General features: G+C 38.9%; 1 protein-coding gene across 3 annotated transcripts in view; it reads right to left on the bottom strand.

Moving 5' to 3' along the window:
• Positions 1-12,766, bottom strand: part of KIF24 (kinesin family member 24) — a 64,525-nt gene that overhangs the window by 22,508 nt on the left and 29,251 nt on the right. For all 3 annotated transcript variants that reach the window (XM_043927299.1, XM_043927301.1, XM_043927300.1), the window contains exons 5-7: positions 10,041-10,138; positions 6,898-7,113; positions 2,735-2,822 (exon numbers count right to left, since the gene is read on the bottom strand). In XM_043927299.1, coding sequence (XP_043783234.1) covers positions 2,735-2,822; positions 6,898-7,113; positions 10,041-10,138 — 402 coding nt within the window. The remainder of the gene's footprint in view (positions 1-2,734; positions 2,823-6,897; positions 7,114-10,040; positions 10,139-12,766) is intronic.

Genomic DNA, 12,766 nt, shown 5'->3' with positions numbered 1-12,766 from the left:
GTAATGTCTGTAAGAAAGACTTGAAAACCTGAAAACCTATACAACTGAAAAAATGCCCATTGTTTGCCTGACAAAATCTTGATTCCAAATCTGGATGAATCAGCGAGTCCTCTATAAAGGCAGGGAAACCCTGGTGCCTGGACATTGTTAAGACCAGGTAATAAAATATACCTGGAAGGAGAAACCTCTTGGAGGAAGGACAATCCTGTGTGAAAAATGAAGCTGCTAGTTGTGCAGGCAGGCAACAAGTGGCCATGCCTGTGTGAGCCTGTGAGTGATCTGTGATGGTGACATCCATGAAGATGACGCCTGAGGGTGACAGCTGAGCAAACGCAGAGGTGACACCTGAGCGAGGGGGATGGTGACACCCGAGAGAAAGGGTGACACCTGAGTTAGCAAGTGCTGCTGCTCCAAGTCAATAAATGTTTACGAGGGTAGCCACGTCAGATATCCATAATTTATGTCAACTTTCCACCTTGATCTCAGCTGGATTCCTTCTTGTACTACCTCATACGTATTACAGACTGAGGGTATATGGCAACAATGGCAATATGTTCACTAACAAGAAACCTCTCTCTGCTGGTCTTAGAAAATACACCTTAGGACAGAGCAGTGCCATAAACTCTTCCAGGATGAGAGTGATTTGACACTGGACTGTCCACTAACACAGTTATGACCCATAGCCAAGGAAAAGGGACTTCTTTTTAGTGTTTGATCCTTTCTCATTCAATTGGTCTAATTTCCAGGAACAACAGCATCGTGAGGACCAACTCTCCTGAGACTCCCAGCCAAGTAAAGGAATGACTAGGTGGGGGCATGAAGACCACAGGCAACAGGCGTATGCGAAACACTCTCCTGAGGACTCTGCCGTGGACGGAGCTCTGGACAGGTCAAGAATAGTCAACAGTCTCAAGGGAAGCCCTTCAACATGTCCCACCCTCTTTTGCTCTGCATCTGCCTCTGCAATCACTGGAAAGAGGGTCTTGGCTCTCAGGTGACTGTTAAAAACAGCCACAAAAGGTGCCATCCTTGGATTTTGGATACCAGGACTCAGGAGTCTGATAATCACATAAATACAAGCTCCCAGCCTTTAAATAAAATTTACCTATTTGTCCCAAGAAAAAGAAACTGTTAGAAAAAGACTCGTGTCAATGGTGGGCCACCCTGCCATTTCACACACCTAAGCCCCTGGAGGGATGTACTGTGAAGCTGTTCTAAAGGTGGTTATTGTCAAGTACCCAACTTGTCCTTCCAGTCTCCTCCCTTTGACTCTAGCCAGGCTTGTTGGATATACTAGAATGACTATGATAGCTGCATGTTAGAATCACTGTGGGAGCTTTTAAAACAATACCCCCCCTTTCTACACTGCTGGTAGGAATATAAAGCGGTGCAGCCACTTTGGAAAACAGTTTGTCAGTTCCTCAAAAAGTATGACTCAACAGTTCCACTCTTACACATATACTCAAAAAAACTGAAAACATATGTCCACACAAAACCTGTACATGAATGATCGCAGCTCCACTACTCACAATAACCAAAAGGTTGAAACTACATGCCCATCAACTGATAGATGAATGAAATATGGTATATCCATACAATAGAATATTATTTAGCCATAAAAAGGAATGAAGTACATTTATCAGTACTTCATTCAACAACATAGATGAGCCTTGAAAAAAGCCAGAGAAAGCTTACATATTGTGTGATTACATTTATATGGTATGGCCAGAATAGGTAAACTCATACAGGTAGAAATTAATGGTTTTCAGGTACCAGGTGCAGGGGAAATAGAGTAACTGCTAATGGTACAGGATTTCATTTTGGTGTGATGAAAATGTTCTGGAATTAGATAGTGGTGACAACTGCACAATTTTTTGAAAATACTAAAAAAAATCACTAGGTTGGGTATTTTAAAAGCGTGAACATGAAAAAGCAGATTTTAAAATACTTTTGGACAGATACACACAAAAAAAACAAAAAATAAATTAGTTGCCTCAAGAAAAGGGAATGAAAGGAACATTTTCATTGTAACTTTTGAATTTTGAGTCCATGTGAAGGTATTATCCATTAAAATTTTTATTTAAAATATGAATCTCTCTCTCTCTAGCAGCCTTTACCAGAGCCCATTACCATAGAAAAGCACATTAGCAGCCTTTGAAACTGGTCCCAAAGTATCCTCTCCTGCATTAGGCTTTCCCAAATGCCTTACTTCCCACTATCAAGGCACTGAGACTTTGTAGAGAAAGGAGCCATCCTCTCAGAAGAGGATTTGTATTTCAGAAATGTGAAATGGCGTGTTTGTCATTGCCCTTTGCCTAAGTGAAGTGAAAGTCACTCAGTTGTGTCCGACTCTTTTGAGCCCCATGGACTATACAATCCATGGAATTCTCCAGGCCAGAATACTGGAGTGGGTAGCCTTTCCCTTCTCCAGGGGATCTTCCCGACCCAGGAATCAAACCCAGGTCTCCCACATTGCAGGTGGATTCTTTACCAGCTGAGCCACAAGGGAAGCCCAAGAACTGAAGTGGGTAGCCTATCCCTTCTCCAGCGGATCTTCCTGACCCAGGAATCAACCTGGAGTCTCCTGCATTGCTGGCAGATTCTTTACCAACTGAGCTATGAGGGAAGTCCGCCCTTTGCCTAAATCCGAGTCCATTATACTTGTGAGATAGCAAAATGATGTCTTTCCTTGTACTTGGGCTGCTACAGTGGGGCAGTAACGGAGGAAGATTACCTCTAAGAGGAGCTCCACGCTATCCACCTGAAGCTCTCGCAGTCCCACTATTTGTACTACGTGCTTGCTATCTTCTCTTGCGAAGAGCCTGCAAAGACAAGAACATGGTTGGTTCGGCAGAGCTCCAGTAACAGACCCCTCGTAACCCATTCCACCACTCCCCCATCATGTAGCAGTTTTGCTACTGAGTGGGATTGATATGCCTTCTCCCTGCCCAACCCCACACCTCCTGACCCCAATGCTAGGCTTCAGGGGTGGTCTTTGATGGCTGTACATAAATAAATCAACAACTTTGGCTACAAGGAACAGAATGAGTGGTTAACCCAGATCCAATCAGTGGATTCCTGGATACAGTGACTGACTCAGGAGTTGATACAGGATCTCTGCTAATCCAATCAAAATAAAGTTCTAGTCTCTGATTGTTAGGTACTCCCTTTTCCCTCTAGAAGTGAAAGGCGTGTGGCCTTTGGAGCAGTGGTAGCCATTTTGCATTCACAAAAAAGACAGTTTTGGAATGAAACTAATACCATGGGAGGTAGAACAGAAATGCAAAGAAACTGAGTCTTTATAACATCTCTGAACCTCTAGAGTCAAAAGACCCTAAGGCTTCTCTAGGCTTTCTAGTCAGTGAGTTCCCTAAATGCTTAAGCCAGTAACAGTAGGGTTTTATTTTACTACTTGCAACATAAGGAGTCCTGATATATTTTTGAAGGAAGCAAGGATGAGTTAGTACTGCAACAAAAGCCTCAGGCCTGAGCGTAGTGTAATGAATGGTTACATCTACCACCATCAAACCAGATCTGCCAAGGGGCAGGTATTGAATCTATCAAAGACACTAAGATTATTTTCTCCCTCAGCAAGATAGTGCTTTTGAACCGTGGTGTTGGAGAAGACTCTTGAGAGTCCCTTGGACTGCAAGGAGATCCAACCAGTCCATCCTAAAGGAGATCAGTCCTGGGTGTTCATTGGAAGGACTGATACTGAAGCTGAAACTCCAATACTTTGGCCACCTCATGCGAAGAGTTGACTCACTGGAAGAGATCCTAATGCTGGGAGGGATTGGGGGCAGGAGAAGGGGTCGACAGAAGATGAGATGGCTGGATGGCATCACTGACTTGATGGATGTGAGTCTGAATAAACTCCGGGATTTGGTGATGGACAGGGAGGCCTGGCGTGCTGTGATTCATGGGGTCACAAAGAGTGAGACACGACAGAGAGACTGAACTGAACTGAACTGAAGACAGTGATAAAATGAATACCGGAATTTCACTTCATAGCCAAACAAAAAGATTTTCTCAAAAAATGTTTTTCTCTGTCTATCCCTCACCCCAAGTTTCCAAATTTTTACAGAAGGATAGGGAAACAGCCTCATCGATGCTCATGACCTCTCAGAAGACAACTCTATTGGAACAGTTGGGCTTTGGGAATAAAAGAAGAATCAAGTTTTCAGCACCCTCACATCACTCCTGAATATATTTCCCAGACCCTATTCCCTGAGCTCACCCCGGAAAGTTCCTAATGAATAGCCTAAAATGTACTGCTGTATTTTCAAATCATATAAGCAAGAAGTATACTTGTACAACTTTTATGCAAAGGTATAAAGACAACTTATCTTCTACTTTAAAGAGCTAATTTTAAGATCTATAAACTTTGGCTTTTAGTGTAAGAGGTAGACTGAGCACATATACTTCTATTTACCTTTGTCAAAGCCCCTTTTACAGAAAATATATTTTATTTAAAAACAACAGGATAAGTTGTAACAGCTCTAAACAAATAAGAAAGGGTGCTATCATTGAAGCAGGACATTTCAGAAGTCTCAGAAAGTAGGAAAAAAAGAGATACGAGTCAATTAACCAGAGACATTAAAAAAAGAAAACAAAAAACCCTAACATCTCCCAGCTCAAGAAATTTTCAGAGTAAGTGTGAGTTTTCTCTAGAGAGCCCCAGAGAAGCTTTTACCCAGAAGTCAGCATATCCCCACTCCTGTGGTTATCATCAAAGGCAGAAATATAGGGCAATATATTGATGTAGCTCATTAAAGAATTGTACTCACAAAGAAACAAACCACACACACACAGCACGGCACAAGAGTGGCTTTTATTCTTATACCAACTGTTCTTTAAAGGAAGTGGCCTTGTTGACTGGAAAAGGCTCCAAATAAGGGTATTAAGCTAGAAAGAGAAGCTGTGGTGAAGCTAACTTGAAGCTTCAAAACCAACACAGAGAACAGAAAAGAAAAGCATCTCTTCCTGAAAGTAATCCCTTCCTTATTTGGCAGTTGTGTCATGACTGAACCCCCAACTCCAGTACGTTCTCTGAACTGTGGCATACTGATGGTCCTTTCTTTGGTTGAAATAGTCCACAGAGTGGTGGCCTGCCTAAGCCCACTTCTGTGACCTCTCCAGTTATACTACCCTAGTGCCCCTCTGTGATGGGGCCTACCTATCATGCTCTCCATGAACTGGAGCTGCTCCTCCACCCCTACTCCCCATTCCAGTGTTGTCCTGGAGCACATGAAACCTGCATGACCTTTTAGACAACTCCATGGGGCTTGGATACCTTTGCAGGGGGCTAGTGTCTTTCATTTGGTTTTTTTTTTTTCCATTTATTTTTATTAGTTGGAGGCTAATTACTTTACAATATTGTAGTGGTTTTTGTCATACATTGACATGAGTTAGCCATGGATTTACATGTGTTCCCCATCCCGATCCCCACTCCCACCTCCCTCTCCACCTGATCCCTCTGGGTCTTCCCAGTGCACCAGGCCCGAGCTCTTGTCTCATGCATCCAACCTGGGTTGATGATCTGTTTCACCCTTGATAATATACATGTTTCGATGCTGTTCTCTCGAAACATCCCACCCTTGCCTTCTCCCACAGAGTCCAAAAGTCTGTTCTGTACATCTGTGTCTCTTTTGCTGTTTTGCATATAGGGTTATCATTACCATCTTTCTAAATTCCATATATATGTGTTAGTATACTGTAATGGTCTTTATCTTTCTGGCTTACTTCACTCTGTATAATGGGCTCCAGTTTCACCCATCTCGTTAGAACTGATTCAAATGAATTCTTTTTAACGGCTGAGTAATATTCCATGGTGTATATGTACCACAGCTTGGTTTTCCCAGACTTCCACCACGCTCAGCCTCAGCTCTCTCCTCTCCACCTGGTGTGGCTGCTCCCGACAGGTCTCAGGTCTGGTGAATTCTCTCAGGACAACCTTCTGTCCCTCCACTTCCCCAGGCCCTCCCTCTCTTCCCTGTTCTCCCAGTCAGTCGGTACCTTCACAGCTTCATTGCCTCCTACTCAGTGAAAGTCATGTTTCAACCTAAGCAAAACTTTATGCCACAAGAATACAAGAGGGATTTAAAATCTGTTACTGAATGAACATATTTCTAAAGTACTGTATTATGTTGTAAAGGGAATAGCTAAAGCCTTATAAGAGTTAAAAGTCTAATGTGAAAAACAATTTTATTTTTATTGATATCAGAAAACTATCATTAAGTTTACCCTAAGATTACTGAGAGAAAAAACAAGAGGAAGTGGGAAAACATTATTTATAGTTCTTCCAGTATAATAACAGATGAAAAGAATACGAAGGGATTTAAGTATATGTTGGTTTCCTGACTTCCTGAAATTATGACCTTTCAAAGACCACAATAAAAGAGACATAGTCTTTTGATGAACATTATGATATTGATCACTTATAAAACACTGCTGGAAGGCTAATTTACATTTTTCTGTAGCTGAATTGATAGTTTTTAAAAATATGCCTCTGATTCAGGAGACCCTCATTCATAAAAGGGCACTGGTATACCAAAGCCTCTCATTAAATCCCACAGTTCAGCGGGTTGTTATTGTTGTTCAGTTGCTAAGTCGTGTCAGACTCTTTGTGACCCCATGGACTATAGCACGCCAGGCTCCTCTGTCCTCCATTATCTCCCAAAGTTTGCTCAAATTCATGTCCATTGAGTTGATGATGCTATCTAACCATCTCATCCTCTGCCGCCCCTTTCTCTTTTTGCCTTCAATCTTTCCCAGCATCAGGGTCTTTTCCAATGAGTTGGCTCTTTGCATCAGGTGGCCAAAGTACTGAAGCTTCAGTGGGACTCTGGCTTAAAACAATAAAGAATAGATTTACAGTTTCCCACTCATACCCAATACCTTTTTCTTCTATTTAGAAGGTCGTAAAGCTGTCCACAGTAGATTTCATAGAAGCTGATCCAAACAAAAAGATGCCTTCTTGGCTGGGACACTTCCAGTTGTCTGAAGATGTCTCTGGCAGCCAGAGCGTACAGTCCTGGGTTCTGATGAGTTCCTATCATGGTATAGGTCTTTCCAGCACCTGTCTGTCCATATGAGAAGCAAGTGGCACTGCCTCTGGGGGAAGAATCATTTGTATTTACTTTTAAATTTTAAGAGAACTGCTAACACAGATTTTTAAATGACAAGTCAGGTGGAAAAAGAATCCTCCATAAAATTCAACTATAAAATATATGGTCCTTTAAGAAGAGGCCTTTACATTATAAAAATATAGGAGGAGGAAAAGAATTCTCAAAGCAGTATATAAGTTTTTTTAATAGAAATTTTTCATGGAACTGGTACAACCATAAGACAACTCTAGAAGACACGGAAACAAAGACCCGATGTTAGGTGCTTTAGAGGATCCTTGAGAAAAAAAAAAAAAATTGTGTTAATCCTTAAAGATAAGTTCAGTGAAAGAAGTAATAAAAAACTAAATATAATAATAATAGAAGATCATACAATATGGTGGTGATCACTTATAAGAACATTAAGGAAGTTTAAACAGAGGTAAAATCAATTGAAGCAAAATATTTGAAGGAGGACTCACAAAAGACCTCTTATGGCCTTAGTTTTCACTTTCATCAATAAATTACGGGCTACCTGATTTTCAAGGTCCCTTACGGCCCTGATGTCCGATGATTCTAAGCAGAAGCCACTGTTCCTGCATGTGGATATGTGTGTGTACATGAGCTGGATGGGTGTGAAAACTGTAAAATAAGAGGTGGACAGAAAAGCTGGGAGACCAACCTGCCAGCCACAGTGTATTTTAGGAGGAGATGAGGCCAAGATTACCTGAGTACTATGGGATCCTATGTACTATGTAGTCCTAGTACTATTTAGTACTAAACAGAGAGTGAACATAATATTATGCAGTAAGTAGCTAGATTCTTATACAGGCATCCTATGGACTGATGATAAAAGTAGCAAGAAAAATATTCTATTAATATGTATGGACACAGGGGAAGGGGAGGCTGGAGGTGGACAGAGAGATGAATACACAGAAAGGACATGAAGCCAGACAGAAACCAAAGAAACAGTGATTTGCAAGAGCAAAGGAATCATTGAAGTGTGAGAATCTAGACATGGGAGCAAATTAAATGTAAGCTGTTTAGAAGCTGAGACTGGTTGGTTACTCCTTGTCTTTTAAATCATGGCTCCCAACAGTGTGGGCACTTGAATACAGAGTCACAGTTGGGAAAAGAATTATAGGAAAAGAATTACAGTCACACAGGGAAAAGAATTACAGGAGAAAAATGTAAACACACTGAAGAAGATCTAACAGAATAAGAATAATAAAGAACAACATCTACCTTATCTTCTGAACATTTTTGTAATGAACTTTAAATAAAAAAAAAAAAGATGAAGAAAGCTCTTACTACACATTATAGAACTTAACCTAATAATTTCACCTAATTTGCAACTCTCTTATTTTTTACTGATGATGTCTTAACATTTAAATGTTAACTTATTTTAGAAACCTGCTCTCTCAAAATGCACTCCTTAAATTTGGTGCATAAGAAACTGAAGCAGAAAGAAATTTCACTTTAGCCTGTTTATAAAAGAACAAACTTCCATACAACCACAATAAAAAGACACCAAAAAACAGGCAAATGAAGATATTTGAGTGGCCAAATCAGCACATGAAACGATGCTCGGTATTAGATCCTGGGGAAATGTAAATTTATTTAAAAAAAACAAAACACATAATGAGATATAGTTCCATACCCATTAAACTGGCTAGAATAAAAAAGATTGACCATATCAAATATGGTGAGGGTACAGAACTTCAATTCTCATACATTGCTGTTGGGAAAATAAAATAGAGCAAGGAAAATTGTTTGACACTTTCTTATAGACCTATCCAATGACCTGGTAATTCCATTTATAGATTTTTATTCAAGATAAATTAAGAGATGTCCATAAAAAGACTTGGATAAAAATGTTCATATAGCTTTATTCATAATACTCCAAAATTGGAAAGAACCCAAACGTCCATCAAAAGAAGAATGGATAAAAAAAAACTGGAATATTTATAGAAGGAAATATTACTCAGCAATAAAACTAGTTACATGCAACATGTACTTTTATCAAAAAACATTATGCTAAGCAAAAGAAGCCAGGCATAAGATATACATTATAACGATCCTATTTCTATGACATTTTAGAATAGGCAAAACTAATCTACTGTGACAGAAAGCAAGTCAGTAGTTATATAAGACCTGGACGTGACGGTGGAAGAACTTTCTGGGGTGATGGAAACGTTCTGTATCTTATTCTGAATACTGGTTACTTGGATAAATCAAAACTCATCAAACCTAAGTACTTCTTAAGATCTGTGCATCTTGACGTATGTAAATTATACTTCAATTTTTAAGTTATAAAAGTTATTTTAAAAAATAAAAGTAAAAATACCCTGAAATCAACTACCCAACATTTTCTATCCATACCTGACTACTATATATTTTAAATATATAACAGAGCCCCCCCATTAAATGTCCCATTTAATGTTTACTAAGTCCCCCCCATTAAATGTCCCATTTAATGTTTACTAAGTGTAAATAATTATTTTTAAATTAAAAAATACATCTATGAAAAGTGATAGTCACTTATCTATCCTACTTGAAAAAAAATTAATGAAACTATACCTAGAATACATAATTCCTATTAGCAAAAGTTCAAACTAATTACAACCACATACATCTTTTTATTCTAAGGACTTTGATAAAATAATATTGTTGGCAGCTTATACTTTTCCACTAAGCACAAAGAATCAATATCACCAATGTAAATGAAAATTTTGCTGAATATTTCTAAATGTTTTGTGAATCCAAAAGGAGAGACATGGAATTTTCCAGAAGAGTCTAATTTAAATTCATTAGGTCAAAACACAATTTCATATTTGACTCAAAATAATATAAAAGCATAAGTAATATTTACAAAGAAATAAGATTTATGGAAAATAGAAAATAAAAGGCAAGAGGAGCAAATAATTTCTATCGTACCCATTGAAAATATGCTGAATGAGTGGGTGAGTAGTCTTCATGTAAATATCTTGATTGGTGCATGCCTCATCAAAGATTTCATCAAAATAAAAAACATGCTGAAAAAGAAATTTGATTTTTACAGAAAGAGATACGTTCTGGATTTTCTTCATCACTATTCTAGTTGACACATGATAAAGGTGCAAATACATTTTTAACTAATAGTTAACTGTCCATGACAAACTTAGAGATAATAAGCAATCAGCAACTGTCAAATGACAGGGCCTAGTTTTACTTGAGATCTCTGTAGACATGTTCTTATACTGTAAAAACCAAGCCACATGATTTCTGTTCTCTCTTAAGGGAAGTAGATTAATGAGTGCTAACAGTGAGCCAATCCTCCGTAAGTCTAGGAGAGGAACTGAATTCTGTGGAGGTTATTCTCACAGCCCAGCCTGAGCACGCGGGAAACATGAGCAAAGAGGCAAAGCAGGAAAGCACAAAGGATGTTCAGAAGACAGGGAGGATTTACGGTGTTTGAAATACAGGATATTGGCAGGGAGAAAAGTGAAACAGCAGGTAAGAATAAGGAGTTAGGACTGTGTTGTAGGGGCTTTGGGACACCAGCATTAAGGGAGAGGAGGGAATGCTTATATTTAATTTAGCAAAAGTGGAAAGGCAAAAAACTTTGCAAAAGAGAGGGATGAGCTGAGCCATTTTATTGGAAGACTAATCTGCCTTCTATTGTGCATGTATTGGAAACATGAACACTAGTGGTTAGGTTAAAGAAAGAAAGAAAAGGGAATTTGCTCAGTCATGTTCCACTCTTTGCGACCCCATGGGCTGAAGCCTACCAGGCTCCTCCATCCATGGAATTCTAGGTTAGGTTAAGAAGGGTCTAAATTAGACAATGACAATGGAAATAAAAAGACATGAGCGCACGAGAAATTTGGCAGCTGACTGGATGTGATAGCTGGGGAGAGGAAGGAATCCAAGATTATTCCCAAATGAAAAACCATGGTAATCTGAAAGAGGAGAGTAGGAGACCCCATTAAGTTGGGTCTGGAAAGCATTAGTTCAGCAACCATAATTATTTCCATAATTTAGAGGCTTATCATGTTGGCAGCCCAACTATATCTGGGTAAAAAAATCCTAATAATTTCAAGTCTGACTGTAGTATCATAATGGCAGCCCACACATAATGAATGAGAGATGAAGTCATATTTTATGCCACCTTTTGGGCCTACTCTAAATATTCAGTTAAGAAAAAATTTTAAGAAGAAATTTTTTTTTTTTTTTGGCAATAAACAAAACTTTTCTTCAAACAACTGTAGTTCAGGGCACAATTCAGGTTTTTTAAAAAAATGGAAAGGAAACAGGAAAAATATTTTTAGCATTTTACATCTTCATACAACTGTTATGGTTTTGTGTCCACATTCATCCATTGAGCATCAAATCCCCTAGATTTGACATCTTTCAGCAAAATTAGAATACTAACATAGAAGGTTTTGTTAACAAAGGTCCATGTTCTAGCTTTGGTTTTTCCCTAATTTTAAAACAAGGTCTGTCTGCATCTTGAGCTGCTTCTCTGGTGGAAATGGGCTTAAGCCAGTTTACTATGGGTCACTTTACCCCAAGTATGATTCTGATTCATATACATTACTTCAGAATGGAAATCTGTTAGGTCATTTGAGAAGAAATTGGAGTCACAAAGCCAGATTTATCAATAGAAAAAATTCTCCAGGGAATCCCTTGGCCACCCAGTGGTTGGGACTCCAGCTTCTACTGCACGGGTAGGGAACTAAGGTCCCGCAAGCTGCACAGTGTGGCCAAAAAAAGGAAAGAAACAAGTCTCCGGAAGTTAGGAGGTGAGAAAAACATGAACCTGTGCAGCATGACAGAGAGATCTGTGAACATTTAGTGTTCTGAAAAATGTAACTGATTTTAAGAACAGTAAAATGTAAATTTGAAGCTGGGTCATAGGTAGATGGTCATATAGGTCATATAGATACATTATACTTTTGATTAGGCTTGAAAATGGCAATAATAAACAGCAAAATACATTTCTAAAATCTGATTTTAATGGACATGATTTATACCTAACTCATAAACAGGTCTTTAAGCAAGGAGACAAATCCATTCTTTGCTCAGAAATCACTGTAGGTTTTTATAGTTAAGTATGATATCAAAAGCATTTTTGGCATTTCTCAGGAAAATTTTTAAAAATGAAGAGGAATAAATGTGGGAATAAACTGGTTTTGGTTTTCTTTTATTTCACTGAGTATATGACTATTCTCCTCTTTCTCTAAGTGCTCTTGGGTAAACACTTTTGAAAGCACTCATTCATTACAGGAATTAGTATCTTTCCATCTAATAGAACTGAAGATTGATTTTTCATGGCAAATTGATGGGGAAAAAATGGAAACAGTTGCAGATTTTATTTTCCTGGGTTCCAAAATCACAGTGGACAGCGACTGCAGCCATGAAAGTAAAAGATGCTTCCTCCTTAGAAGTACAGCTATGACAAAACTAGATAGCGTATTAAAGAGCAGAGACAACACTTTGCCGAAAAAGGTCCATAATAGTCAAAGCTACGGTTTTTCCAGTGGTCATGTCCAATGGGAGAACTGGACCATAAAGGCTGAGTGCCGAAGAATTGATGCTTTTGAATTGTGGTGCTAGAGAAAAATGCTGAGAGTCCCTTGGACTGCAAGGAGATCAAAGCAATCAACCCTAAAGGAAATCAA

This window comes from Cervus elaphus, chromosome 16 (assembly GCF_910594005.1).
Source record: "Cervus elaphus chromosome 16, mCerEla1.1, whole genome shotgun sequence".
In the NCBI taxonomy this organism is placed as follows: Eukaryota; Metazoa; Chordata; class Mammalia; order Artiodactyla; family Cervidae; genus Cervus; species Cervus elaphus.
The sequence above is the reverse complement of the archived record's forward strand: the minus strand, read 5'-3'. Positions and strand labels throughout refer to the sequence as shown.